The sequence below is a fragment of the Fusarium oxysporum genome, genomic scaffold, assembly GCF_000149955.1.
Source record: "Fusarium oxysporum f. sp. lycopersici 4287 supercont2.73 genomic scaffold, whole genome shotgun sequence".
Taxonomy (NCBI): Eukaryota; Fungi; Ascomycota; class Sordariomycetes; order Hypocreales; family Nectriaceae; genus Fusarium; species Fusarium oxysporum.
In genome coordinates this window covers 1-13996 of record NW_017264873.1, presented here as the reverse complement: position 1 = coordinate 13996, position 13996 = coordinate 1, and the positions used below count along the sequence as shown (strand labels likewise).

The window sequence follows — 13996 nt, the reverse complement described above, 5'->3', positions numbered from 1 at the left end:
TACGTCCGAAAAGCTTTGCCCACTTACTAAGCTCCACCGATTCAGGGCAATCCCAGCCTTGTTTCTGCATGACGTTTGGAAGAGCTCTCAATCCAAACTGATAACAGGCAAGTTCCAGGGTCTTTTGTATTTTCTCCATAAGCATATGTTCCGCAGGGAATGGTAGGTATACTGGAAGCACCGATGAGTTACCAACGTCATTTCTCGCAATACCGTCATTGATGTCTGTCGATCCAGTCATTCACCTTAAGTTATCGGCGAGATTGATTTCACTTACCGTTCAGGACCGTTGTAGCTTCTGTCCATTCTGAGTTTTCCTGACTGTCATCGCCGTAGGTTTGGAGAATGCCCTCGAGCGCAGGTTGTTCGGTCCTGGTCGCTTGTTCTTCCAATAGAGTCCTAGCTTCACTCTGGGCTACGGAAGACTCAAGTAGATCGGGAAAACGTTGGCTGGCGATCAGGTTCGACTCGTACACCTTATCCGATAAGAGCCTCGATATTGACTGATGTACGGTCCCGGCGCCGTGCTGGGTCACAAGCTGCAGCACCGAACTTCTGTCCCCTGGATGCTCACTAATACATCGTTTCACACCTTTGACTTTCCTGGTTTTGGATTTCTCGCCTACAAAAATCTCCCTTGTCGCCTGAAAGACAACCCTATCGAATTGGGTCGATACACCTGTATCCATGTCGGGCAGTCTGAAAATTTGACTTGATATTCGAAGTACACAATAATGACTCAAGGCAGAAGAAAGATGAAAGTTCTTGGTAAGCTTTAGTAGCTCGTTTCTGGTAAAAGACCTAATTAAGAGGAAGAAGAAAGAAACTAGAACATTTCTCACAAATGATTCTCAAGGCTGGGAGCGGGAAGTCGTGCTGCCTTGTTGGTAGGCCTCCTGCAGCCTGTTCGTGTCATACTTATTGGCTATCTACATCTCTATGGATCCTCTCACTTTCACTGAGGGTGGACGTTTCGCATCGTCATTGGTTTGATCATCCTCGTACTAACCCCGCATTCCACTTTCACCGCAGACAGATAATGGTCGGGGGGGGGGTCAAGGTTAACGCATTGAGCTAATCGGAATATCATCTATCAGGGATACGGAACAGTTGAGCATCATCGCCCGACTTGTTAGGATCATTCGAATCCACTTGGTATTTGTTGAAGTCAGAAGAGTTGATTGATATGCCCAAGAGGAGCACAGCTCCAGTATCCACATCCCAGTCACCAACAGATCAGACCACCTTAGTCACACGGTCTCAACAATTTATAGCACAACCTTTGTTTTTGTCACTCAGCGGTACATCGAGGCGCTTCAAATCTCCGAGATCTGTGTCCTCTGTGAGTTCTACACGTCTCCTGAATGCATGGCTTCAAAGCGATGTTCGCGTCCAAGTCCATAATCAAACTTAGATTATGTTACAAATTACAAGGCTCTCCGCGATTCTGTCGCAGGGTAAGCATGATCTTCACGGCCTCAGCAAACAACTGCATTAGTAAGCTAGGTATATGCTTTAAGTAACTCTGGGGGATGGAACACCCCGCATATAACACCCTCTCTCCGTGGTTCTTGAGGCCGTGCGTGAGCATCGTGCATCCTGGGCCCTCCGTGACCTTGTGATCAAGCAGTAGTAAGGGGAGGGAGAGATAAAATGTATAGATGGAGGAAATCAAACCATGATATGTGCACGGACCTAATGCGGGTAACCCAGCGAAGTGCACGGACTAATTTTGGCACTTTTTCTTGTAATTTATCGAATTACCGCCACGACTGCGCACAGTAGTAATGCCTTGGAGTGGGGCGAAATAGAATTAATCAGAGGCAGACACGCTGCATATGGTCGGCCTCCTGTATATTCTCCTCTTTTGTATTGTCTCATATCTGCGAGCCAGCTTTTCATATCTTACCCCTGCCGATATACCGTAGAAGAAGTTGTGATGTCAAAGCAGATACAAGCAATAATTATAAGTCCAAGTTACGTATTCTCAGCTGCGCCACTGCACGAAGGCCTCAATACGCCGCCCTAAACCTGCAGATGGGCAGGTAATCACTGTACCAGCTACATTTGTCTCGTACAAATACGCGAGGTTTGCCATGGAAAGAACTAAGGGGAAAAGTTTAGCGTCGTCGCTTCTCCCAGTGTGCATGTATATTTCATCTCCAAGTTTGACGGTAAGGTCAGGTAGTCGCCGGGTAGAAATGAATGTCCTGACTTGGACCCCAACAATGAAGTCTCCCGGCACCTCGACCATCATGTTTATTTTATGAACACAGAGTGTGATATCCACAGTCGGCTGTATACCACGAAACATAGCCAATATCCTGTAGCTGTCGGCAGATATTTCCCCGTGGATCAACACTTCGTATAGGAATAGGTCGGGTTTATCGACCTTTTCGAGGCCCAGGACACGAGCTATGGCGAAGGCATCGTAGATTCTGGATAATTCCTTCAACCAAACAGCGACAATAACAACTTCGGTAGCGCCCTGTTCTATTATCCACTGTTGCCGTCGCAGGGCTGCATACCAATTGGTGAAGAACGAGACAAATGGTCCTCCCGGCCTTTGCCACAAGAGGTGGTCATGGCACGCCTGGGCGTCACCGGGTCGCGAAGGATTACATGCTATCATGTTCCCATTCTCATCGAACGTGCAGTTTTGGAGGCGATGATTGTTGTGCACCTCGACGCGAAAGCCAATATCACAGGGCCTATGGAACTCCTGCAAGTTGAAAGCCATAACGCAGTATTGGAGGACGACTGACGTCAAACGGCCTAGATTCTTAGCTCCATAAGTTCTTCAGAGGAGAAAAAAACGAAATAAAGAAAGAAAAGACACGTACCAGACCGGCATTTAGAGTGAAATCATGAGACACGATTCTAAATTTCCGCCTCAGGCAGCGACGCATCAGCGAGAACTCCATGACTCTTTGTAAAACATGGCCAGTATCACCTACTACGACAGCCCTATGGGTTGGTTCTGGATGCTTTTCAAATCTTCTCTTTTCTATTTCCTCGTCAAAAAGGGCAATCACAGAAACCTCATATGAAGGTGATGGCGTTTCTCCTAAACTATCCAGAGGATCTGAGCCTGACCCCGTGTGTGAAGGTAACCCTGCTGCATTATCCAGATACTGTACGAAGGGCGACGCCCCATCGCTCCCTTGTGTCGATCATGAAGACGATCCACTTCTGACCACAGTAGTGTCGATTGATGATGTGGAGATCGCAACAATTGAAGCCAATCAAAGACCCCAGCACTTATTGAGACAAGGTCGTCATAAGCGCTGGTATGATTGAAGTGCATAATCGAATGAGAGATACACGTGATTTATACTTGCCAATCGTCATGCAACCCCGCATCGGACTGTCTGGTTCAGTGATGCCCAACTGATTTCGACTGTTTAGTATTCGCGCTAGGAGTTAGACGTTAAACATCCAAATGCTTCATGATGCCATCTCAGCTAGGCTTTCGTTGCATTATGTGCAACAAGGGTTTTAGGTCAGCCTCTGCTAGGGAGCAACATATTCGGGACTCGGCAAATCATTATATCTGTCAAATTTGTCCTGAGCCTTTCGACTACGAGACACAGAATGAGTTAAACGATCACCTGGAAACTGAGCATCATATCTGCACCTACTGCGATCGGCCACCATTCAGAACTTCCAAGCAGCTAGATCAACATGATGTAGACAAGCATAATATGTGCATTGTTTGTCGAAAATACTATCGCACAATTCAGAACCTGAAGATGGTTGGTCTATCTTGTTCCATAATTTCAACAAGAAGATAAAGTGACGTCCGTCAAACAGCACAAGATTACGCATGCCGAGAAGAACATAGAATGTCCAGGCTGCGACCGACTCTTCGTCACTGAATCAGCGATGCTGCTACATCTAGAGGCCGGAACGTGTGACTCTATTGCAGATCGTTACTATGTTACGCTATTAGGGCGACAGTGTTACCGGACGTACGAATACCGGTCGGCAACTCCAGGTTATGATTTTCGATGTCCAACCTGCGAGAGCGACTTTCATCTAATGAGTGGCCTGGTTCAACACGTCGAGAGCGATATTTGTGATGAAAATCTAGATGATGACAGACCGTTGGGAGCGTTTCTGGAATATGTTAGGTCCAGATTGGGATAAGTGCTGCTGATAGTCATGGTTCCACATGCATTCCGGCAGCGTGCCCACCAGTTTGATAATTCATTACATCTGTGAATGTGAGAATCAGGCTATTTCTGGCATCATAGGTGAATAACCAGAGTGTTGGCTGGGAAATAGGATGTATTAGCAGCGTAAGAGCTAGATAAGAGCACATAAGAAGTATGGCAGCCATGTATGAATAAATTATACAGGTCTGGCTTCAAACAAGGCTACCCATGAACGATGGAAGTACGTCGAAAAGAGCCAATTATATATGTAGCATAAGGAAACATATTGCTGCCATAGCAGTTAAGCCACTAGATGTACAACTTTCATACCTAGAATTCACTCTGGACATTTGCCGAGAGACGAGTTCAACCAAGGGTCGATGTGTTGAGACCCTATCCCCGCAGTCTTGCTTCCACGACTCCGGCCTGCCACGCAGAGGGTTGTTGATAGGATACCTCCCTTAGGCCTGATACAAACATGATGGAAATTTACAGACCCTTGCAACCTGAATGGCACCGAAAGAAGCTTGAAGATTCATGCGGGTTTGGAGCACCTTGTGGGACCCTTTTTTGATTGAGTAAAGGGAGCTTTAGCAAGCGCCTCCGCCTGCACTTTCCAGACACACCTTCCTAGATCCACAAGATCAGACCCGAACTCGTCTAGCAGTTGTTTTGGGCTGAGTTCACCTTTGCGTATCACACGAGCATGACACTCTTCGGGTTCGAAAGTTAGTACTCTCCAGATCGCTTTCCACTTCTCGATAGCCGCAAGGGCCTCTGGGTGCTGGGTCTGGATATTGGTAGCTATCAGGTAGAAGGATGAGCGCGTTTCATGGCCGGGTTTCGGCTTGTATAGGTTGATGTTTGAAAACTTGTTAAATCGGTTCAGGATAGTCACGGTATCCCAGGCCTCAACCTTGTGTAGTAAGATGACCATAGTGCCTCCCGGCTCGACATGCTCAAGACCAAGAGCCAGCTGTGTCGTGGTCAACCTGCGGGCTTCGCAATCCTTCTTATTCGGATCTCGTATGTGGTTTCGCAACGTTGCACCATCGCAGATGACTAAACCCAAACGCCTATCTGGTTCGAGTTGCCGCGACTGGAACTTACGTGCGTCCGTATGGTCCCTAGAAATCGTCTCACACCCCATGTCTTCGGCTAGTAAAGTGATGTCGAGAAGTCTTCGTTCGACGTTGATGCTATCGGGCAATAACACACGATGGCCACCTTGTTCTTCCGGCAGACCGAATGCAAGTGCCCAAGCGTCGGGATTGAGTCTCAAGGCCACAGCCAGAAAACCGCCTGGAGTCATGCACCAGTCGAGAATACTAGGTATCTTTCCAGGAGTTGCCAACACAGTGAAAGCTTGGCATTCTTTACGAAGTCCTTGACCAATGTTCTTCATCAGTCTATAAAAAAAAGCAGCTGTCTTGTCACTGCTTTCATCCGCTTTGCGTCGTTGCTTACGAAAAAAGGTGTCGCCCTTGGGGTATTTCCATCCCTTTGACACTATTCGTGAGCAGTCGAACAAGCTACCAGGAAGGTCACATCAAGCATCACTTACCTTCACTCTAAGTATGGCTAGTTCGCGGAATTCTCTTGCATCCAACAAATGTGTAACGATAATGAGACTCTCGGCTGTATCCCTTGGATATTCACGGGCTAAATCATGAACGCCCGGGATTCCTCCCGCATGTTGCACTAAACCATTCATAACCCGTGACATGCTTAAGTCATGCTATGTTCCAGCCTGATCAATAGGCTTTCAGAAGGGTCTAGAAATGGCTGGCCTTTTTTCCAAACCAATAGGTTAGTAACAATGCTCGAATGGCCAACAAGGTTTGGCAATAGTTTCACCAATCATCAAACTTTTGATAAGACTAATGCATAATATCCCCTCGAAGTGCAGCCCATGGCAGAACGTCAACGAGACTTTGGGCTTTGATCTGGTTTGTACAAGGAGGCAACTAACCACACCAAGTCATCCTGAAAAGCATACGGCATCAAGTTGACGTGGCCGCTCGTCAGCCAGATTCCGTTCCCTATGCCAACCGTGCGCATCAACCCCCACAAACCTGAAATTCGATACGTATGGCTTCGCCACCTCGAATATGATACTTCAAGGTTCTTCCCACTAGCTACTAGACGATCTTGACCGGGGCGGGCCGCTCTAGGCGCAAAGAATTGAACATTGAGTTAAGGAACAGCATGGGCTCACTGCTCTGGAAACCTTGGCGCTCTATTCTGTCATGATTAACAGGTGCCAAGTGGCGCATGCCTTGTAATTGAACACGTCACCTCCCTTAGTCCTGTGTCTCACTACCCCGCCTTGCTCGGCGCCCAATCAAAGATGGATTTAATATCTTTCGAGGGCCACACAGAATAATTTAAGGATGACTGCAGTGGTCCGGGCAGTCGCGGCCTGTTTATTACCCATGGAGATTGAAGCTATGCAGCCGATTCTAATATCATCTATGCCTAATGCGGCCGCACAACCAAGAATTGTATTTTGACGAATCATAATGTGACTACCTTTTCTCAAGCTGCACACCCAATGGCCTTATGCATCAGCTACATGGTCAGTTGACCACTATTACCTCCCTGTGTCAGGACTGGATGTGTCGAAGTCTGCCTTGTTCACCCTAACGATAGGTTTGTTGTGGCTGCAGCCGGTCAAGCTGGCCGCTTTCAAGCCTTCGATAAGGTTTTTAGCGAACCTGAAAATGGCAGGCGGCGAGTATATCTCATATTCCCTGCAATCAACCGCCATGTTCTAAGCTGAAAGCCAGATTTGTGGCTTGAGAACAAGTCTTATTGCATATGCTAGTCACTGAGGTCATAGTCATACTTACCAGGGATAAAGATAGGCTCGCCAGCTGTACTAACCTCGCCCCATTTCAATCTAATAGATGCCAACCACATTGTTAACATAGCTATAATATTGTCCTTGTAACGTACCTCTGCCAACCGAGTTACAAATACCACGCACCGTGGAAAGCTGCCCGATAATAAGGGTGATCCAAGCGCAATCCTGCTTTCTTTCTTCCCTGGAGTCGTCTCACCGCCTTCTGGAACGAGAGTGCCAGGTTCCATGGCGACGCGATGTTGTCCCCTTGGCGCCGCACAGCCTGGAAGAAATACAGGGTAAATGCTCGCCCGTCCTCGCTGTGCAACGGCCATAGGGTACCTATGGCTGTTGCACAGCCCGCATATTGCAACGCCGAGAGCAGCCCTTGCGGCTCGTCCCCTGTGCCATAGTTCTGCACGCCAGAGGAGCATGCGACGATGGAAGCGAGTGACAAATTGAGGTCAAGGGAAAAGGCGTCGCGGACCGTGAAGGCATCCTTGTGTGGCCCCAACGTTGGCCGGTAGGGGGATGTTGAAGACTGTGTGTGATGAAACTCTTGCACACCGGAACTTGTCTCTGATGTTTTTCCATCGCTTAGAACGAGAGACTGGTAGATGATGTTGGGATGGGTCGCTGTGTGTCCATGAAAATGAAGAACGTCAACGTCCTTCACCACTGTCGTCAGGTTTTCCCTGTTGGCATTGCATCCAAGCCTGGGCTCCGAGCCAAAGTCAGACGCCAGCTTCCTCATGCATTTATATGCCTCCTCGCGTTGCGTTATCTTGACCTTGTCCTCGATATGATCTTCGTAAGCTGAGAAGAAGGCGGTTCTTAATCCCCTAGCTCTCTCGTGTAGTTTCGAGTTGGCTCTCTTACAACATTGCCTGAGTAGTGATACGCTCGCTGTATATACTAAGAGGTTCCTCCAGATCATAGGCACGCGTTCTATCTTCAACGAGTGCAAGGGGATGGCATGCAAGGTTCTCGTCGGACAAAAGACGAGCAGATCGCCCTCATGTGTACACAGTGAAAGTCTGGAAACAAGGCCGTTGAGCTTGTCAAGTGTTCCTTCTTCGAGCAGCCTCTCCGAGGACACCAGCGGCGTGTGCGAGGATAGGTATCTCTGCTTCTACACATGCATGTGAGTTAATGCCATGTCGAGCACTGACATCTGCGGCTTGAGCCTCGCATCCAGTGTGACCAGTACAATCTTGTCACCTATAATTACACAGTCGACTAATACAACTTTGGAGCCGGGCGAAATATCCCAATCTTTTCCATTTCCAAAAAGCCATTAGAGATCCTGCAGATCGGTCTTGCCCGCTCTCGAGGCAAGTAGACGGCCGAGGCGCGGATGTTCCTTCATCATCGAGCGAACACGTTCCAGTTCCATACTCGTCGAAATCTAGTCTATGGAAACTGCCGATTCGAGTTTTCGCGCGAGCCTCGCTTCTTCCTCCAACAGCTTTACGATTTGGTCATCGACGACAAAATTAGGAGGTCGCTGCCTGGTGTACAAATCAAGTTGCGAACCCACCAAGTCGGACAATGCCCTTGCTTTCGCTCTCTGGGCCCATCGTCACGTCTTCTCGGCATCACCTAGTGCGAATGTGAGTGCTAGAGCATGATTAAAGATATCATCATGGGTGGAAGAAGCGACAAGAAGCTGATTTTTGCGCAATGACTCCAAACCCGACGACAAACAAAGGTCCCGTCGCAATCGTTCCGAGATGGACTCCCCGATCTCAAGGTACCGCAAAGCCTCAGCATAGACCATATTGCTTTCTTGTCCGTCTTGATTCTGGCCGAGAGACTTAAGCGCTTGTGAGACATGAAGAATAAACTCCAAGGGAGCGCTGTAAGGTCCCAATTCTCTGTAGGCTGCCAGCGCGGCTGCAGCTTGGTCTACTACTGCTCGGACCTGGGAGTGGTTGTCCTCTGGATGCAGAGATGAACCAAATGAAAGAAAGAGACTTGAGAAGATTAGGTGTTGGCATTTCGAAATCCGTCTGAGGCCTTTTTCATCCATGCACTTCACCAGACGTTGTCTCAGAAGCTTCTCGGCACTGTTAAATTTCTCCCGTGCCATGAACAGCTCGGCCTGCCTAATGGAATCATCATTATGATACCTTTCTCCGATTCGCTCCGATTCCCCCATCCAATAGCTTTGGAGTTCCTTGTGGCGGTCACCTTGATCCGCTCTGGCTAAGCATCCCTCTAGACTGACGATGGTTTCGAGTTTCTTGAGTTGGCGTTGCACATCATTGCGCTTCTCATCAAGTCGTAGTGACTCCTTCAGTATCTGGATGGCCGCCTCATGACTAGGTCCAGGCGTTTCCGACGTCATAGCCGTTGCGAGTGCCAACTTCGCATCAGATGGCATGTCCGGTAGCCGCCATTTCTCAAACATTTGCACTGCCATCTTGACGTATTTGAGGCTTCTATCCTGGTCTGCCAGCGAGCTATACACCTGTCCGAGCTGCACAAATAGCTGACCAGTAGTCTTTGGGGTTTCCTCCGACGCATCATCCACGGACCTTTGTAAATATTAGAATGTCTTTCCAAGGTGCTCTTGTCGTAGTATTGCTGCGGCAGAGAATTCCACGCTGAGTCGTAACATCGTATATCTGTTGCACGTCTGGTTCAGAACTCTCTCGAGATGGCTGAATGTGTCGACCATGTCAGCCCATGGGTCATGCTTGCGTTTGAAAATCTTCATGGATTTTGGGCCAGTATAGCCCAGATTGCGATAGCGATCTACGTGCTGGCATCATACATGACCTGGGCTTGTGTTGCCCCCGTCGTTGTTCCTATAGGTCAGCAACTCCCTGATACATATGTGACTGTTTCTCCGGCTAATAATCTGATAGTACGCGTGGCTGTGACTGTGCCTGTCACACAGAGAATCGGTTCCGCGCAGGGGACCTGGAATGCCGCTGTTGAAAAGCGTGTCAATGTGACTTCAGCTGTCCTTAGTATTCTGAAAGAAGTCCGCATCTTGGGCGTTGGTGGTTATACCAGCAGCCTTCTGCAACGTCTACGAGTTGAAAACATTACTCCATCTACTCACTTTCGCTGACTCATAGCCGCAATTATTGTTTTGTCCCAGGGAACAATTGTGCTAGGACCCTTCGTCACCTTCGCGCTTTACGCAATCATTCTACGAATCAGTAACGACTCGAATTTCACAGCCTCCAAACCCTTCACTTCATTGAGCCCGATCAATCTCATTGCAGCTCTAATTTCGGTACTGATCTAGAGTCTCCCTAGCTTCGCAGCTGGTCTCTCTTCTTCATCGCTTATCGAGATCTTTGTCTCTTCAACGACTTCACAAGATAGAAGGAAGTTGCAAGATGGAAAGTCTTCTTTGAACACAAGATGCATCTATCTGAGGGGCCCTGAAGCAGATCATTCAATCGAAGATCAGGAACTCAGCGAATTTTAGCCATCTATTTCATCTTACTACACGAGTCAGAGAACTCTTGAAAACAGTTTCATAGTCAGGCAAGCGAAATTTGGATGGAAAGCTGACAGCAATGTCATCAATTCGTGCAACTTTGAGATCCAGGACGGTGCCTTGACAGTCATAATGGGTCTTGTCGGTTGCGGCAAGAGCACATTGCTATATGGTCTACTCAACGCCGTTCGTTATAATAGTGGTCAAGTTTGGTTAAAGCACCGTAATGTATCACTTTGCGAACAGACACCATGGCTAGTCAGTAGATCTATTCGTCACAACATCACTTGTGGCACAGCCTTGGACCAGCATTGGTATGACGAAATTCTCGACGCATGTGCTTTGGTGCAGGATCTTGAGCATCTCTCGGGCAGAGACATGCACGAGGTTGGCAATGAGGGTAGCAGTCTCAGTGGAGGATAGAGACAGCGTATAGAATGTGCCCCCCAACTGACTAGTTTGTGGGAGCTGCTAATCAATCCATCTAGGCTAGGTTAATAGCTTATTAAAAAGAGGTATTATGAATAGCTAAAAGTAAAAATTAAAGGACTATTTATAGCTATAAAGCTAAAAGCCTATATATACTATAAGAGTATATATCTAGCTTAAGGTCTTAACTTATAACTTTAGCTGCTATTAGACTTTGGGTCTGCAAATAAAAGCGCAGGTAATAAATATATATTAATCTATAAACTAAGAGCCATTAATTAATATATAAATAAAGCTATTCTAATAAAAAATTACTATTTAATTATAAAGTAAGGTAATATATTAAGATAATTAGTATTATTAGTAGGGCAGCGTAATTCTAGACTTTCGGCTTATTATTTCATTATAGGTTACGGCTTGGTTTACTGTAAGCTCCTATATTACATTTATTAAATATTATTTTAAATCTAAAGGTTTAGATGTTTTTAATGTAAAGTAAGATTTTAATATATTTAACTTATTTATTTAGCAGTTTGTTTAATTGCATTTAATCTATGAGTGGCGCTGGTTTTCCAACTAGAGGATTACAGCATGACGTTAAAGGTGTACAACTAAACGTGATAAAGTCGAGGAAGCAATATATATCTGCATCCATTGAACTAATTACTAGCTTTATAGAAGCCAGCACACCATAGCTAAATACATTAGGTGCGTGTGTGAGGCCTTTTCAAGCGCTTGCCGTAAGGCTCCCCATGCCGCAGCTGACATGTTATTTCTTTCCGAATATACATGTTAATTCCACATGGCCAGTAGCACTCAAAACTTCAGTCCACTTTGTAGTAATGCTGTTGGCTTGGACTTGTCCTTTTGAGATGGTGTAATTCCCAAAACATGGGACTATATCAGGGAAATCGGGGGTTCCGACACAAGGGTTATCTGTAGGAGTAAACTTTATTGCCTTTCCACGTCCCTTCAACAAGGATTTAGGTACACTTCCAACGCATTTTTGGATAACCTGACCACTGGGAGTATGGATTTCAGTTATTTTAGCATGAAGCTGTCCGTAAAGATCGTAAACAACCACAGCGTGAGGGTCAGCACAGTCGACCGAGTTTGAGAAATATACTGTGCATATACCCGCATGAGGCGATATTTTGACTGCGCCTCCTCTGACCATAGTGATGGTGACATATATGAGGAGTAGTACTGCCAGCATGTCGTTGATTTATTTGTTATTCGATTGGTTTTGATTGGTTTGGTTGTGTGTAGCGCAGCGGTGGTTGGTCGCCGGTGGCTGTTTGGTTTTATTTGGCTTGTGTGTTGTTATGGTACACGGTTATGTATTAAGTCGTTGGTCCTTTTTTGCGTGAGTGTTAAAGGGGAAGAAAAAAGTTAGGATGATGGGATATGGGGAGGAAGAGCTATACTTATCTAAGGATTGACTAATACGTGGCTCCGATGAAACGCACTTGTGACGTATTTGAGAAAAAAAAACAATAACGATGATGTTACATGAAAAATTCACGGCATGCTCAGGATAAGTAGGCGCCAAGGCTACCAGCTGTATTCATGATCCGTCAGTTTTTATCCACCTGCAATTTAAGATAGTGACAGCGCGAATGCTATTCTTAGAAGTGATTGCTTGGACTACAGACGTTGATTGGACAGGATGCGATATTCTTGCATATGTATTGTCATGCCGCATTGCTCATGTGTTCCACCAGGCCTAGATCGCACGTGAAGTTGAATATATATTCAAACCTACTACGTAGTAGGCTACTGTAGCAGTCGAAATAGGGTTCGCAAGGTTTTTATTAAACCCTTTTAGTGAATGTTGAGGTCGAGCTATGGCTAATTGTGGCTTTGAGTTATGAGCTTGTCATGACGCGCAATCGTGTCGTCAAGTACCCGTCGGTCATGTCGGTGTGAGGGATACAGGTTGACCGACTAAGTGAAACCAACGCCATGTCTCATATATAGGATCATCACACTAGTCTCTGTATCTGGGCGGTAACCGCATCCACGTAGTTTTCGGCAAGGATGAGGCAAGATACCTTTCTTTCTCCCTGACCGCTGCTTAAGTCGAAGGGAATTAAGTATAGCGTCACCGCGACTGGCGAACCCGAAGACTTAGTTGGGTTGCACAGGAAGTGCCACTTTCATGATCTGAGAAACCAGGGGGCGGTGATTTAACCCGCGGGGGTTGGGGTAACACGTCTCGTTCTATGGGATATTATATGGCCTGCTAATCAGCACTTGGCAACGTATCCCCAGCTTTTCCCTACTCCATTCCCTCAGTCGGCATGTGATAGCATGATTACACAGACCCCCACGGCACGAACCGCCACAACTGAAAGGCTGAGGCGACGAGAACGTACCAAAAGCAAATACGGATCAAAGGTCTTCTGGGGACTCACCGAGGCACCAGCACGTGAGAGCTGTCACGGCGTCGGATATTTTCATCCTTAAACTCCTTGACCGATATAAGGACGCAACAATGAGGATTGTAAGTGACACCCTAGACGAATACTTTCATCAGGTCCTTGCTTCCGACAAAACAAGGGCGCTACCATGGCGCGAGCCGCTGAGGTAGTAAGACAAATAGTGGAAGAGCCGGATCTTATGGTAATGCATCTGAAATAGATAAGAGGGGCGTTAATGTATATAATCTAGATTACCAAAAAATTCATAAATTACGAACCCGGAAGGGGATATACAAAGCTGGTGAGACGCTGCTGAGCCGTGATATTGCATTGTTCCTCGGCAATGGCTCCCGGTTTGGCTAAATCTTGAGGTCTCATTTTTGTTAATGGCCAAGCGAAGGGAGTGAGTGGCCGGAGAATCCAGACAATCTGAATCTGCATGAAGAATGATGATGTTGGCCCAAGCTATAAACCCTGATTCCGTTGCATTGATAACCTCGTGATGCAAATCGCTCAGGCCCCAAGATGCCGAATGGGTGTTACTGTGCATGATGACAACACACCGACCCGAAGCTTCCAATTACATTTCAAGTATTTGTATGAGCTATCACTCGTTCGCTTGTCGGTCAGAGGCATTTTCAATCAGACGCGCTGAGCCGCGGTCAAGTGTGCTGAGTTGTCA

At 46.8% G+C, this 13996-nt stretch overlaps 7 protein-coding genes across 9 annotated transcripts; 3 read left to right on the top strand and 4 right to left on the bottom strand.

Annotated features, from left to right (window-relative positions):
* Positions 1–269: 269 nt before the first annotated feature.
* FOXG_17690 (uncharacterized protein) lies at positions 270–689 on the bottom strand (the record flags this gene model as incomplete). The annotated part of the gene is made up of 1 exon (XM_018397695.1): positions 270–689. The coding sequence occupies one exon, from the start codon at positions 687–689 to the stop codon at positions 270–272; it is 420 nt and encodes a 139-aa protein (XP_018258816.1).
* Positions 690–1987: 1298 nt separating this feature from the next.
* Positions 1988–2740, bottom strand: FOXG_22927 (uncharacterized protein; the record flags this gene model as incomplete). The annotated part of the gene is made up of 1 exon (XM_018403353.1): positions 1988–2740. One exon carries the CDS (start codon positions 2738–2740, stop codon positions 1988–1990), a length of 753 nt encoding a protein of 250 aa, XP_018258815.1.
* Positions 2741–3385: 645 nt separating this feature from the next.
* On the top strand, positions 3386–4511 carry FOXG_22926 (uncharacterized protein). Of its 2 annotated transcripts, XM_018403352.1 has the most exons (3): positions 3391–3755; positions 3814–4220; positions 4288–4337. In XM_018403352.1, the coding sequence occupies exons 1-2, from the start codon at positions 3450–3452 to the stop codon at positions 4147–4149; spliced, it is 642 nt and encodes a 213-aa protein (XP_018258814.1). In that variant the 5' UTR covers positions 3391–3449; the 3' UTR covers positions 4150–4220; positions 4288–4337. The 2 variants fall into 2 exon arrangements, with proteins under 2 accessions (XP_018258813.1, XP_018258814.1); XM_018403351.1 differs by having other exon boundaries at positions 3386–3755; positions 3814–4511.
* FOXG_17689 (uncharacterized protein) lies at positions 4399–5989 on the bottom strand (the record flags this gene model as incomplete). Of its 2 annotated transcripts, XM_018397694.1 has the most annotated exons (3): positions 4399–4787; positions 4845–5658; positions 5722–5883. In XM_018397694.1, the coding sequence occupies 3 exons, from the start codon at positions 5881–5883 to the stop codon at positions 4693–4695; spliced, it is 1071 nt and encodes a 356-aa protein (XP_018258812.1). In that variant the 3' UTR covers positions 4399–4692. The 2 variants fall into 2 exon arrangements, with proteins under 2 accessions (XP_018258812.1, XP_018258811.1); XM_018397693.1 differs by having other exon boundaries at positions 4399–5658; positions 5722–5989.
* Positions 5990–6930: 941 nt separating this feature from the next.
* On the bottom strand, positions 6931–9427 carry FOXG_17688 (uncharacterized protein; the record flags this gene model as incomplete). The annotated part of the gene is made up of 5 exons (XM_018397692.1): positions 6931–6980; positions 7044–7059; positions 7220–7889; positions 8543–8604; positions 9233–9427. 5 exons carry the CDS (start codon positions 9425–9427, stop codon positions 6931–6933), a joined length of 993 nt encoding a protein of 330 aa, XP_018258810.1.
* A 237-nt stretch (positions 9428–9664) lies between these two features.
* FOXG_22925 (uncharacterized protein) lies at positions 9665–10084 on the top strand (the record flags this gene model as incomplete). Its single annotated transcript, XM_018403350.1, has 2 exons — positions 9665–9821; positions 9876–10084. The coding sequence occupies 2 exons, from the start codon at positions 9665–9667 to the stop codon at positions 10082–10084; spliced, it is 366 nt and encodes a 121-aa protein (XP_018258809.1).
* Positions 10085–10594: 510 nt separating this feature from the next.
* FOXG_22924 (uncharacterized protein) lies at positions 10595–10885 on the top strand (the record flags this gene model as incomplete). Its single annotated transcript, XM_018403349.1, has 1 exon — positions 10595–10885. One exon carries the CDS (start codon positions 10595–10597, stop codon positions 10883–10885), a length of 291 nt encoding a protein of 96 aa, XP_018258808.1.
* Positions 10886–13996: the final 3111 nt, after the last annotated feature.

Coding starts and splice junctions, on each gene's coding strand:
- FOXG_22926 (XM_018403351.1), top strand. CDS start 3,450: ATGATGCCATCTCAGCTAGGCTTTCGTTGCATTATGTGCAACAAGGGT. Junction 3,756..3,813: donor CAATTCAGAACCTGAAGATG/GTTGGTCTATCT, acceptor TCCGTCAAACAG/CACAAGATTACGCATGCCGA.